This window comes from Entelurus aequoreus, linkage group LG13 (assembly GCF_033978785.1).
Source record: "Entelurus aequoreus isolate RoL-2023_Sb linkage group LG13, RoL_Eaeq_v1.1, whole genome shotgun sequence".
NCBI classification, from domain to species: Eukaryota; Metazoa; Chordata; class Actinopteri; order Syngnathiformes; family Syngnathidae; genus Entelurus; species Entelurus aequoreus.
Window position 1 is genome coordinate 38,712,767 of NC_084743.1, and position 15,318 is coordinate 38,728,084.

The 15,318-nt window shown below is 39.8% G+C and overlaps 1 protein-coding gene across 3 annotated transcripts in view; it reads left to right on the forward strand.

The window, feature by feature from the left end:
• LOC133663394 (uncharacterized) overlaps nucleotides 1-15,318 on the forward strand; it is a 166,486-nt gene that overhangs the window by 9,462 nt on the left and 141,706 nt on the right. For all 3 annotated transcript variants that reach the window (XR_009828332.1, XM_062067833.1, XM_062067834.1), the window contains exon 2: nucleotides 3,037-3,127. Coding sequence is in view for 2 of the 3 variants with exons in the window: in XM_062067833.1 (XP_061923817.1) it covers nucleotides 3,037-3,127 (91 nt within the window). In the remaining variant the exon portion in view is untranslated. The remainder of the gene's footprint in view (nucleotides 1-3,036; nucleotides 3,128-15,318) is intronic.

Consider the following 15,318-nt stretch of genomic DNA (forward strand, 5'->3'; position numbering starts at 1 on the left):
AAAGACAGACCATAAAGAACCACACTGTATTCCACACGATTTTCCGTTAATCATCTTCATTCAAATAGTTGCCTTCTCGGGATGTAACGATATCGAAATCTCATTGTACGATAAAATTGTGATATATGTGGCAACTTGTCCAGGTTGTACCCCGCCTTCCGTCCGAGTGCAGCTGTCCCGAAAGGGATAAGTGGTAGAAAATGGATGGATGGATGTCCAAAACAAAAAAGACTTAAAAGGCCATCATAGTGTGTAAAATGAAGTGGCAGGAATGTTGTAATTGAAAACAAACATAACGCTAAAATGTTCTAATCGTATTCATTACTACAAACAAGTATTTTCAAGAGTGAAGAATTGTGCAGGAACATCCACAGTGTCTCTTAACAGAGGACATATTTATATATGTTTGGAAAATGCAGTTTCTGAGAAAAGTTAACTAACATTTTAACTTTTAATTATGTTTAGCTTTGAGGTTTAGCTTCGCTGGCTTCATCTTTTCTGGGTGATGGTAGCTGGAACGTGGCACACTTTATTACATCCGCCACAGAGGTTATGTTTTTGGCATGGTTTGTTTGTCTGTTTCTTAGCAACATATCTCAAAAAGTTATTGTGAAAATACAAACAATTCCTCTTATCGACTACAAAGTGGAACACACTCGACTTACTGCTTCCTCTCTCTCTCCTTTATAACACTCTACGCCCCCACATTGCGGTCCCGTGCTGTGCAAAGGATTTTGGGGGATGCAGTTGATTTTCAGACGCACCAAAGCAAAAGTGACAGAAAAAAACTACACTCACCAAGTTTTCGTTTGATACAGTCATGCATCACAGCGATATAGCCAAGATTTTGAAACTTGTAATACCGTGTTATCTACAAAACTCAAAACCAGTGAAGTTGGCACGTTGTGTAAATCGTAAATAAAAAACAGAATACAATGATTTGCAAATCCTTTTCAACTTATATTCAATTAAATAGACTACAAAGACAAGATACTTAACGTTTGAACTGGAAAACTTTATGTTTTGCAAATATTAGCTCATTTGGAATTTGATGCATCCAACATGTTTCAGCTGGCACAAGTGGCAAAAAAGACTGACAAGGTTCAAGAATGCTCATCAAACCCTTATTTGAAACATCCCACAGGTGAACAGCCTAATTGGGAACAGGTGGGTGCCATGATTGGGTGTAAAAGCAGCTTCCATGAAATGATCAGTCATTCACAAACAAGGACAAGGTGAGGGTCACCACTTTGAACAAATGCATGAGCAAATTGTCGAACAGTTTAAGAACAACATTTCTCAACGAGCTATTGCAAGGAATTTAGGGATTTCACCATCTACGGTCTGTAATATCAAAAGGTTCTGAGAATCTGGAGAAATCAGTGCACGTAAGCGATGATATTACGGACCTTCAATCCCTCAGGCGGCACTGCATCAAAAGGTGTCATCAGTGTGTAAAGGATATCACCACATGGGCTCAGGAACTCTTCAGAAAACCACTGTCAGTATCTACAGTTGGTCGCTACATCTGTTAGTGCAAGTTAAAACTCGACTATGCAAAGCAAAAGCCATTTATCAACAACACGCAGAAACGCCGCCGGCTTAGCTGGGCCTGAGCTCATCTAAGATGGACTGATGCCAAGTGAAAAAGTGTTCTGTGGTCTGACGAGTCAACATTTGAAATTGTTTTGGAAACTGTGGACGTCGTGTCTTCCGGAACAAAGAGGAAAAGAGGCGCAACGTTCAAAAGCCATCATCTGTGATGATATGGAGGTGTATTAGTGCCCAAAGCATGGTTAATTTACACATCTGTGAAGGCACCATTAATGCTGAAAGGTACATACAGGTTTTGGAGCAACATATGCCATCCAAGCAACGTTATCATGGACGGCCCTGCTTATTTCAGAATGACAATGCCAAGCCAGGTGTTACAACAGCGTGGCTTCGTAGTAAAAAAGTGTGGGTACTAGACTGGCCTGCCTGTAATCCAGACCTGTCTCCCATTGAAAATGTGTGGCGCAATATGAAGTCTAAAATACCATAGCTGAGACCCCGGACTGTTGAACAACTTAATCTGTACATCAAGCAAGAATGGGAAAGAATTCCACCTGAAAAGCTTCAAAAATTGGTCTCCTCAGTTCCCAAATGTTTACTGAGTGTCGTTAAAAGGAAAGGCGATGTAACACACTGGTAAAAATGCTCCTCTGACAACTTTTTTGTAATGTGTTGCTGCCATTAAATTCTAAGTTAGGGATTATTTGCCTGCGATGAGGTGGCGACTTGTCCAGGGTGTACCCCGCCTTCCGCCCGATTGTAGCTGAGATAGGCTCCAGCGCCCCCGCGACCCCGAAGGGAATAAGCGGTAGAAAATGGATGGATGGATGGATGGATGATTATTTGCAAAAAAACATTAAGTTTCTTAGTTCGAACATTAAATATCTTGTCTTTGCAGTGTATTCAGTTGAATATAAGTTGAAAATGATTTTGAAATCATTGTATTCTGTTTTTATTTACAAATTACACAACGTGCCAACTTCACTGATTTTGGGTTTTGTACAATACCATGACAGCCCAATTGCCTATATTTGGATTGAATGGCTTCCGGGTTATAACCCGCGTGTAGAGACTGGTGCATGCTGAATACGAAGGGTCCACTCCGGCACCCACACCAATTCGAGAGATCTGGTTTTCAATCGCATAATCTAGGTGTGTTAGTCAGAATTTTCAAAAGCCAAACATGATCAGACTCGGGTGTTTCAGTGGGTTGTAGAATGCTTGTTTTGAGCCAAATTATTTGAGAAATCAGACTAATTTAGTGCATGGAAACAGTCTGAAAGCTCCTAATTAGTGAATAATTCAGTAGTAAGCATCTGCTCTTATTAGCAGGAAGTACTGATAACAATACCAGTAAGGGATACCAGTGATCAGTGTAACTCAACAGGCACAGAAACCTGAGCTGCCCAAACTGTCACACATTATGTGAACCAGTACACAAGATACTATCTTAATTACAAGTGTTTGTTTTTTTTAATGCAGGATGGAGGAGATTGTGCGAACATTACTACAGACCCAGGACACACTGCAGTTTCCGAAGATTGACCAACTGGACCTCATGAAGGCATACAAAGTAAGAATGCACACTTATCCAACCCCAGGATCTTGTGGGGTCTTGTCTCACCCATTCGGCAGGTATACCTAGAAGCTATCATAGAACTACATATATGGTGTTTCCTTAGGTAGGAAGACATCATAGTAAGTATCTGTCTAGAATAAGGCACTACAGATGTGAAAAGAACATACAAATATGGCCATAAATGTTTGGTTTGATAAAGAAAATGGTAAGATTAATACAAATGATTACAAAAATAAACAGGAAAAAAGTATGTGATTTTACTTTAAATAAAGTTTCAAATAGTTAAAGTAGCAGTCGAGTGGAAACACAAGTGGCCTCTATATTGAAGCTTTTATAATATATATCTGATTTATGACACCAATCCAACATTTTTGGATAAATATAAATCATGAAGATTCCTGAGCCATTTTGAGAGATACGTCACATGGTCTTGTGAAGTCGCGTGAGGAACCTCAAAGCCCTTCCCCATCAACAACAATGCCAATCAAGCACATTTTGTGAGAGCCAACAACGATTACTTTTGGAAAAATTATGACCCAGGACCTCATATTTTTGAGCTCGGACACAAAGAGAATGAGCAATAAGTTTTAGAAGCCGAGTGATGGATGTAGTTTCATTGTGGCACTATAGCATCCGCAGCATTGCTTAGTGCTAAACATAAAAACTAACAATAACAAATCAAAATAAAACAAACACCTACTGTAATATTTCCACTCTCGCTGGGATGTCGACCGACAGGACGCTCACAATTCCGTTTCGATGAAGATTCAATGACAATCCTCACAAAGGGTTAAAAAAAAGTTCCTGCAGCAAGCGTCTTTTGGGGTCTATTTCACCATCTCGAGGAAGTGAAAGTCCATCAGCCTTTGGGTCCATGGCCACATTTGTCTACAAGCAGGTGAGAGATGCATGAATTATAATCTAGAAGTTACTTTGAGCAAGTTTGAGACCAAGCAGAAGCAGCCGTCGGCTCAGTATGTCAATAATAGCAGCGAAAGCTAGCATTAGCTCACTGCTATCAATGCACCGCTAAAATAGTCTGTCTGCGTTGGCGCTTGTAACAACAATATAGTTGGGTCATATAAGACATTTCCGTGACCGTGGAGAGGAAAGGTCTGTTTCACAATACATTTGTCAAGAGTTGTTGCTAAAAAAAATTGGCCGGGGTTTATTTTTCAAAATGGAGGGAAAAACTTCATGAGAGCCCAAAACCCAAGATGGCCGCTATGAAAATTTACTTTTGAATGGTTTGGCCTACAATGATGCACAATACATGATTTCAGAGCTTATTTTGGTCAAGGAATACATAATCGGTGGTTATGTAATGATGTGACCTATTTTTGACAGTCAAATCCAAGATGGCTCCCCGTTTTAAGCTCCAAATGTTTTCTTAAGGAAAAAAAAAATCGGCTAAAGTCTTCATATTAGGCTCAAATGAAAGCTCTACTCATGATGAGTTGAATAATACACAATATAAATAAACAGAAGTAATCTCTGAAGTAAATAATGTCAATGTTTGTGTAGTTGCTGATTTGTGGATTTCCAGTAAATATGGTAGGCTACTGAAAATACAGTATGTGGCCTGCTCTATCGAAATTAGTCACAAGTCACAAAAATATTTGTTGAGTTGTATACACTAGTGGAAAGAGAAGATTTTAGCCTTCCAAAATGTTGTGGATTTGGAAGCTGACCCATTTGACATCTCCTCACCAACACTGAGATCAATACACTCTGGGATGGTTGTCTCACTAGAGTTACTGCATGACTTTAAAAACGGCAATTCCAGATGGTCAAGCTCAGGTTGACACTTTTCTACAAGAGCGGGTGTTCACCAAGAACAAACCTCTTACTGCAACCATCCACAGGAATAAGAGACAGAACTTTGCAAGTGAAAAGATCTGCATACCTTCTGGAGCTCATATGCAGGTGGCCCATACGGAGAGATCAGGACAAGCTGCCCTGGTGGATCGAGCAGAGGGATCTGGTGTCATACAACTTCAATCAGCCCTTGAGAGAAGAGTGACAGAGTGCCTTTCACTCTTTAATGTGGATGGGTCTATGCGCAAGACTGTGAAGAACAAGCTGCTAGAGCTTTTCACCCTAGAACCAGTTCCTGAGGAACCGCAGAACCACGTGAGCCTTGTAGACATGGGTCTGATATGGCGGCTTGCCACCCCCACACCTGAGGATCGGTAGGCTAGGAAGCGGGATGGTTCAGAGTACTGCTTGATCGACTACCTGTATAAAATCTGCGCAATCACCTTCTCATGCCATGCCAATGCTTACTTCATCATTCTCATCAATGACAAGTATGACTTTCCCTTCAGCATCAAGGATGATGGACATGATTGTCGAGCAGCAAAATATCCATATGTCCCAAATGTCTTCCCGAAACCCCAAGACATGTTCCCAGGTGCTTCTGAATTCAGTGAACTCATGGTCAACTCAGGAAACAAGGTCAGACTGCAAAAACTTGTGAAAGAAGAGCTGAGAAAACAAGCTGGTCAAGTGCAGGGTGATATCATATACTGTGAGGATGAAGTGTCAACCAACCTCAGCACTAACATCCAGAGGCAGACACAATGCTGCTCTCTGCCTATGCAAAGATGAGGACCACAAACTACACTAGACCTGTTGTTTTACACTGCGGAGACTGATATATGTGTCCAAGCAGCTTATGTATCCCAACAAATCAGAGATGATCTACTGATCAAGCACAAGAAGGCATTTATCAACTGCCGTTCCATGCTGTCTGAAGAGGTTGCAGATATCATCATACCTCTACACGTGATCACCGGCAGTGACCACACCTCAGGCTTCTGTGGGCATGGAAAGAAGAAGGTGTTGAAGAAGGTGATGGTTGTTCCTGAGGCAAGATAGCTCCTGGTACGAGTGGGTGAGAGTCTGGAGTTAGCAGATGAAGTGAGAGCAGATATGAAAGCATTTGTCCTCTCGATTGTTTACGCAGAGAGTGCAGATGTTACGTGTGGTCAGGCTTGAGCTTCAAAGTGGCACAAATTGAAGAAGAGGAGTACGATTCGTCTCACACCTGAAAGGAGATGGTTGTTCCTGAGGCAAGATAGCTCCTGGTACGAGTGGGTGAGAGTCTGGAGTTAGCAGATGAAGTGAGAGCAGATATGAAAGCATTTGTCCTCTCGATTGTTTACGCAGAGAGTGCAGATGTTACGTGTGGTCAGGCTTGAACTTCAAAGTGGCACAAATTGAAGAAGAGGAGTACGATTCGTCTCACACCTGAAAGGTGATGGTTGTTCCTGAGGCAAGATAGCTCCTGGTACGAGTGGGTGAGAGTCTAGAGTTAGCAGATGAAGTGAGAGCAGATATGAAAGCATTTGTCCTCTCGATTGTTTACGCAGAGAGTGCAGATGTTACGTGTGGTCAGGCTTGAGCTTCAAAGTGGCAAAAATTGAAGAAGAGGAGTATGATTCGTCTCACACCTGATGAGGACTCCTTGGCTCTTCATGTGAAAAGAACAAGCTACATCCCATATTGCCAGCTCCATTACAGCCTTCAAGAACATCCTTCCCCCATTGGCCATGGCTGGGAACTAGTGAATGGGAAGTGCCGGCCAGTGCGTCATACCCTTCCTCCCTTGCCTCAGGAGCTCATATCTCATGACTACCCAAATGAGAGTAGCAGTGATAATGAATGGAGTCAGTGTGGAGAATCAACAGATTCTGATGAAGAATAGTGGTTATGCCTCCGGTTCTCAACAAACATCAACAAGTTGTTTCATTAGCCTATATCGTTTTCTTAGCTTAATTTACATCCACCCCTACTCCTTTTTTTCAGTAGTGTTTTCTACCAGCCTTTTCTCTCCACCTTATTTCCTTTTATTTTTACAACATCTTTGATATTGCTCAGTGGTTAGAATGTCCGCCCTGAGATCGGTAGGTCGTGAGTTCAAACCCTGGCTGAGTCATACCAAAGACTATACAAATGGGACCCATTACCTCCCTGCTTGGAACTCAGCATCAAGGGTTGGTATCGGGGGTTAAATCACCAAAATGATTCCTGGGCGCGGCCACCACTGCTCCCCTCACCTCCCAGAGGGTGAGGGGGATGGGTCAAATGCAGAGGATAATCTCACCACACCTAGTGTGTGTGTGACAATTATTGGTACTTGACTTTAACTTTAATATATGAAATTATATTTTCAGTTTGACATTATATGGTTCAGTTGATGTGTCAGCCAGAGAGAAATGTTGTTGCTTTCAAATCTGCCCTTAAGGCCGTTAGGCTCTTTATTGTTGTAGTTCTGAATTTTTTTTTTACAAAAAAAAAACCTGTCTCTTTTGACTGTTCACCTTGTCGTGGTAAGGGAGCTTGAGCACCTCAGTGAACCCTGAGAGCTATGCCGGTAGGAGGAAACTCCACCTATCCCCTATGTTCATAACTCAATTCATCCTGAGTAGAGCTTTCGTTAGAGCCTAATATTAAGGCTCTGGCGGATATAAAAAAAAAAAGAAAAAAAAAAGAAGATACGTGTAGCTCAAAACTGGCAGTCATCTTGGATTTGAAGATCAAAAATAGGTCATATCATTACATAACCACCAAATATGTATTCCTTGACCAAAATAAGCTCTGAAATCATGTATTGTGCATCATTGTAGGTCAAATCATTCAAAAGTAAATTTCCACGGTGGCCATCTTGGATTTTGGGCTCTACAAAGTTTACGCGCCATTTTGAAAAATACATCCCAGCCCAATTTTTTTAGTAACCCTCCTAGATGACAAATGTATTGAGAAACTGATCTTTCCTCTCCACGGTCACGGAACTGTTTTCCCACTCTGGTTTAAATGTAACTTAGATATTGGGATTCACTATGTAAAGCGCTTTGAGTCACTAGAGAAAAGCGCTATATAAGTATAATTCACTTCACTTCACTTCACTTATACGACCCAACTGATATCACTCATAATTGGTTTATTTTCAGGTCATGACATTTAAATTGATTATTGTTAGCACTTTTTGGGATGTTTTTAGAGAAGGTATAATGAGCACAACCGAGGACCGTGCAGTCAGCTGCCAACCTGAATAATAAAATGTCTATTTCACTGAACAATTAAAACATGTGAATATATGCAAACTTATAGTAAATTAAAATATTTATCATACTTGGTCAATGTGATTTCTGCTCCTGAACCGCAGCGCACAGCGTCTCCACATCAGGACTGTATGTAGGGTGACCAGGTGTCCGGATTTAGGCTGGACAGTCCGGATTTTTAATGCCCTGTCCGGCGTCCGGCGCAGCATCAAGCTGGACACGTATTTGTCCTCTTTTTTGAGGCACTAGGCTTGAAGAGCAAGTTTTTTCATCTTTGCTGGGCTGCAGCGCAATAGCCAATCATAGACCGTAAAAAAATGCCCCCAACGCAGTAACATATCAAATGATTGGCTAAGAGCGGTGTCGGATACAAATCTAAACAAGGGTCCAACGTTCCCTCTGCGCGCCTGAACAATGGCGCACCGCTCACGCGTCATCTGCACCAACACACCACTCATGGCACTTCTTCTTCTTCTTCTTCTTCTTGTGATTTTATGGCGGTTGGCAAGCAACCTTGTGGTGAGCATTACCGCCACCTACTGTAATGGAGTGTGGATCGAGGTGGATTCCTACTCTAAATTATTTTATTTAACCCAGTGTTTTAAAAAAATGTGTGTATTGCTTTATAACCTGTGTGTTCTGAGTGCAATCCTAATATATCTTCCACTGCTAACCTAATATTCTCTTTCGCTAACTTATTTCCCAGTATTTCCCTTTCTCTATTATATTTTCTACAATGTATTAAAACATGTCTTACATTTTCTATCTGTTGGCAAGAATCACACAGTCCTGTAGCATGTTTCCCCATCAATTTCAATGAACTATTTAGATATGTATGTCCTAATCTCATTCTAGTAATAATGTCTTCTTCCTTCCTATTTCTATTGCCTCCTCTCATTACACCTACTCTCCTCTGGACTTTGTAATACTCTCTACCTTTTGTTTCCTTATTCCAATTATCCTGCCACTTTTTATTGTGTTCTATCTTAATGATGTTCTTCACTTCTTCTTTACTGTGCTTAATCTCCATGTTTACTTCTGTTTTAGTGGTTGCTTGTTTTGCGTACTTATCAGCTAATTCGTTCCCCTCAACTCCTACATGAGCAGGAACCCAAAGAAATGTTACCACACCTCCCGCTTTACTTATTCTGTAGACTGCCTGAACTATTTCATAAACTAAATCTTGTCTTGTTTCTGACGCTATGTTTTTTATGCTAGTCAATGCACTGCTGGAGTCCGAGCACACGACGCTTTTCTTGCTTTATTTTCTTCTATCCAATTAATTGCCACATAAATTGCTACCAATTCTCCCGTAAAAACAGACAATTTATCACTAATTCTTTTATTTAATACTATGTTTCCTTGTGGAATAACAGCTGCTGCTCCTACCTTATTATTTATAGTTTTTGATGCATCTGTGTACACCATGATGTTGTCTAAAAACGTTTCCTCAATCCATTGTTCTATCTGGTAACTATTTAAATTTCTATTCTTTAGTAATTGCATGTTTACATTTGGGTTTTCATACATCCACGGTGGTATTGCGGGGATTGGTACTGTAGGGCTAACTTTAATATTATCAATTTGAACTTTATTACATCTGTCTCCTATTATCCACCCAAAACTATTCATTTTTTTCTTCTCTTTTTCTTGGCAGTTTAATAGTACTTGATGGGTTGGATGTCCTTGCTTGGACCCTTTTAAGTTTGCCCAATAAACTACTGACAGTTGATCTCTCCTCATATCTAAAGGTTTTTCATTCATCTCTACTTGTAATGCTGCAACTGGGGTTGATTTAGTAGCTCCACAACATAATCTTAAAGCCTGTGATTGGATCCTGTCTATTTTCCCAAGTAATGTTTTTGCAGCAGATTGATAAATAATGCATCCATAATCAATAACAGATCGTATTAAACTGATGTATATTGCTTTCAATGTCTGCCTATCAGCCCCCCAGTCTTTACCCCTCAAAGCCCTCATTACATTTAACACCTTTTTACTTTTCTCCACTATTTTGCTGATGTGGGTTGACCAGTTAATATTTTTATCAAACCATATACCCAAATATTTAAATACTTGTACCTCTTCTATATTTTCTCCATAGAGTTTAATTTGGATCTTGTTTTGTACTTTCCTCTTTGTAAAATTTATGACTTTTGTCTTTCCAACAGAGAATCTTAAACCCCACGCCGTTCCCCATTCTTGAACTTTATTTACCGCTTTTTGAATCTTCTTTTCTATATGATTAGTATTTCTACCTCTCTTCCACATCACTCCATCGTCAGCAAACAGTGCCACATCCACTAATTCTTCCACTTCACTAAAAACTTCATTTATCATTATTGAAAATAATACTGGACTTATTATACTCCCTTGCGGGGTCCCATTTTCCACTTCATATACTCTGCTGTATTCATTCTCTATTTTTACTAATATTTTTCTACTTGTTAAGAAGTCTTTTATCCATCTATACATTTTCCCTCTAATCCCAATTATATTTAGTTTTATCAGCAACCCCTGTTTCCACAACATATTATAAGCTTTCTCTATGTCAAAAAATACTGCAATTATACATTCTTTATTTATTTGTCCCTTTCTAATTTCCTCTTCCAGCTGCACTGCTGGATCGTTTGTGTTTCTTGCTTTGCGAAATCCACTTTGGTAGTTTTTTATTATTTCTTTTGACTCTAAATAATACACTAGTCTTTCATTAATAATTTTTTCCAGTACTTTACCCAAATTTGAGGTCAATGCTATCGACCTATAATTACCTGCCTCTTCCGGGTCTTTCCCTGGTTTGCATATCGGAATTATTACAGCTTCTTTCCACTCTGCTGGTAATTTCCCTTCTTCATATATCCTATTATATAATTTCAAGACCACTTCTTTGCCAATGCTGCTTAAGTTTTTGATCATCTGATAACTCACCTGGTCTTTTCCTGATGTTGTATTTTTAACCTTTTTCAATATTCGAACCATTTCATTCAAAGAAAATTTCATATCTATAGTGTTGGTTAAACTATTATAATTGTCTTCCACCATTTCCCCAATATTTAAACTAATTGTTTCTTCTCTCTTTTGTTTTTCTACATTTCTCAAATTATCATTACTGTGCACTTTAACAAATGTCTTTGCTAAAAGTTCTGCTTTTTCTTTATTTTCTACCACACACCGTGTCCCATCTTTTATCACATGATTTTTATGTTCACTTCTGATCCCTGACATTTTCTTGATCATTCCCCACACTTGGCCTAAAGGAGTAGTTCTATTTAATGATTCACAAAACGTTCTCCAATAGTGTTTTTTTGTCTTTTTAATAACGTACCTTACTTTAGCTTGGTGCCTTTTATATTGGATCATATCTTGGAAATTATGTGTTCTTCTCAATATTCTAAATGCTCTATTCCGTTCTTTTATTGCGTCTGTGCACGCTTGTGTCCACCACGGCACTATCTTCCTTCTTTTCCCTATACTACTCCTTGGTATGCTTTTTTTGGCTGCTTCTATTATGCACTTTGTAATATCTGTATTTAGTTGTTCAATATCTTGATTTATATCCACTTCCTTTAATGTCATGTCGGTATTTTCCCTAAATTGTCCCCAATCACCGTGATTATACTTCCATCTTCCTTCTTTTTTAGTGCTTTCTGTCCTTTGGTTTATGTTTATGTGAATGAAGATTGGGTAGTGATCACTTCCTATAGTGCTGTCTTTATTTACTTCCCACTCTACCTTTCCTGCTAACCCTTGTGACACCAGTGTTAAATCTATTGCTGTTTCTTTACCCGTAACTACATCTAATCTTGTTCCCGACCCATCATTCACACACACCAGTTCTTTTTCCTCCAAAAATGCTTCCAATGTTTCCCCATTCCAGTCATCCCTTTCACCCCACATTGTGCTATGTGCATTAAAGTCACCACACCAAATGATATTGCCACTCCAGTGCTCGACTATTTTTTCTAGTTGATGAATTTGTAATTTCTTGCACGGATTATAGAAGTTTAGCACTTTGTATCTTTCTTTATTATTCCATACTTCTACCCCTACTATTTGTAGTTCTTGTTTTTCTTTTAATATTGTATAATGCATGTCTTCTTTAATAAATATGGCACATCCTCCTCCTTGCCCATCATTCCTATCTTTACGTATTGATACATATCCTTTTATTATAAAGCTCAATTTTGGCTTCAGCCAGGTTTCTTGAATACATATTATATGTGGTTTATTTTTCATATTATTAATATATCCCTTTAGTTCCTGTCCGTTTGCTACTAAACTTCTGGCATTCCACTGAATAATTAACATGGCGTTGGATTGTGGTAACATGACTCTGTCTCGTCTACTCTCTGTAGTTCACCTTGTACCTGTTCCCAAGATAGTTCTTTTAAATTTAAGAACTTTGCTGCTGCTTTGACAATTATTTTGATCTTCTCAGTTTTATTTCTTGCCTGTTCTGTACAGTTTATGACATATGCCAGGAACACAACTAGCTTGTCCATAGAAAGTCCTGTATTTGTTGCCTCTTGTTTTTTATTACTTGAACTATTGCCACTTCTGTCTCGTTCTGAACTATTCTCACTTCTATCTTGTTCTGCACTTTCTTGATTTCTTACTTTAACTGCCTCTGCGTATGTAATATTTCTTTCTACTCTGATTTGCTGTACTTCTGTTGCCTGTTTCCTAATGACACATCCCCCATACGCTGCTGTGTGATTCCCGCCACAGTTACAACATTTGACCAGATCATTATCTCCACATTGTCCATATTCATGCTCCCCTCCACACCTTCCACATCTCAACTTAGCATGACACACACTGGCTATGTGCCCATAGCGTTGGCACTTGAAGCAGCGTACTGGGGGTGGAACGTAAGCTCTAACATAAAAGCTTAAAAACCCAATCACCATTCTCTGCGGGAGGACTTCCTCGACAAACTGTACTAATATTGATTCGCTCTCCATCTTTTCTCCATTTCTATATGCCATCATTCTTGTCAACATCTTGACAGTTCCCCCTTTTATTTGTCTTTTCAATTCTTCTAAATTTTCACCTCTTGGAATTCCTGTCACTACTCCTCTTGCCCCCTTTCGTTCTCCCACTTCGATTTTTTCCTTTATTATCTTATTGCACAGTTTTTGCAACCGCATTGCTTTACTTTTTTGCTCTCCATTTTTGCATTTAATCAAAAGTCGCCCGTCCCTAAGCACCTTCGCTATCTCCACTTCTCCGATGTCCTTCTTTAACCCCTTAACCAGTGTCATTAAACTTATGTCATTCATGTCTTGACTTGATTTAAATGTATATATAATCCTATAATTATCTTCCATAGTCTTTTTCCTTTTTTCTACTTCTTCATCTTCTTCATGGGCTCTTTTAGCACTCGACTTTCCCTCATGCCCTCCGCTCCCCTTCTTTCCTTTCTCCCCTCTAGTCCTATCCACGTCCATACCTTCCTCATACATCCCGTCACTATCCCCTTCCATCTCGATCCAGTCACAAAACAGTTTATGCACAACCGCCAAGAAGATTTGGATACTCTCACGTGTTTAGCCACCGCTCTTGGTTTACTTCCGCCTTCCGTCTCGGGGCCCTCCTCCCTCGCACGTCTCCACTCATGGCACTTAGCCAGTGCTGCGTTTATGGCCACACAAAAAGTCGGACAACCCCAACGCCACACAATGTGTAAATGCCAGGTTGTAACACTCTGACTCTTCAATCAGATGTGTGCTTATTTTACTGCCATTTATTAAGAATGTTAATCTAAGGATATTATTCATGAAATATTGTCACTAGATTTCATAAATGCTGATAAAAAGATGTATTTTACAGACATAAAATTACAGGAACTAAATGTAATCTCTGAAAGGGGTAACATTTCTTTTAAAGGCAGGACCCGCAGCCAGACATACAATACTAGCACATAGGTCATGAAAAACATGTTTTTTTGTTATTGTCATTGTAAGAGGGCAAAATCACTTATATCAGAACATTATTTTAATAAAACATTTAAATTGTTATGATGTCAGGTTTGGGACAGGTGTGACGCTGGTGTGGCCACAGTGTGCACGTCTGATGTCGCTCACATTTTTTTTAAATTATATATGTTACCTGTTAATTGTTGTTTACATTTAAGTCCACACATGTTATGCTTTGTGGCACTCTGCACTTGAAAAGATTAATCTCCGTGGTCACTTTTTCAACACCACAATGTATTGAATAAATACAAATACTGTTAACAAACACTTGACTTTGATATTTTTTCCTATTCTGCCACAAACATCATCTTTAAACCACTCAAAATTGTACTATAAATAAGAGTATACGAGAGTCCTATGTACACCATAGTAATTTATTGATATGCCGCATAATGTCCTTGTTTTTGGTGTCATATGCCGCAAATTGTCCTCCTTTTTGGTGTAATGGAAATGGTCACCCTAACTGTATGACGTCACCTTTATCTTCACACAGGATTGTAAACTCTCATCAGTGAGGCGTGTGCGATGTGCCAACCCTCCCTAATTTCAGTGTATCTCCTGAAAATCTCCCGGGACAACCATTCTCCCGTATAGTGTTCTGTGGTTACTATTTGGTTGGCCAACGGTTTATGTTGTATTGCGCAGAGAGAGAGGCAGAGAGAGAGGCAGAGAGAGAGGCAGAGAGAGAGGCAGAGAGAGAGGCAGAGAGAGAGAGGCAGAGAGAGAGAGGCAGAGAGAGAGAGGCAGAGAGAGAGAGAGAGAGAGAGAGAGAGAGAGAGAGAGAGAAAGAGAGAGAGAGAGAGAGAGAGAGAGAGAGAGAGAGAGAGAGAGAGAGAGAGAGAGAGAGAGAGAGAGAGAGAGAGAGAGAGAGAGAGAGAGAGAGAGAGAGAGAGAGAGAGAGAGAGAGAGAGAGAGAGAGAGAGAGAGAGAGAGAATAAAGCTTGTGCGCGGCCGTGGGCGTGTCCCAAGGTTTGACAAGCAGAGCGCAAGGATGGCCGTGACAAGCTGAGCCGCATCAGAGTGATCAAAGAGCCACGGGTTGCCGACCCCTGGTTTAATGGATACAATGAAACACAAATAAGAATATATGGTCTACTTGTTTTTCCACTCTACTGGTACTTTAAAGGTAACTACTTGAGCA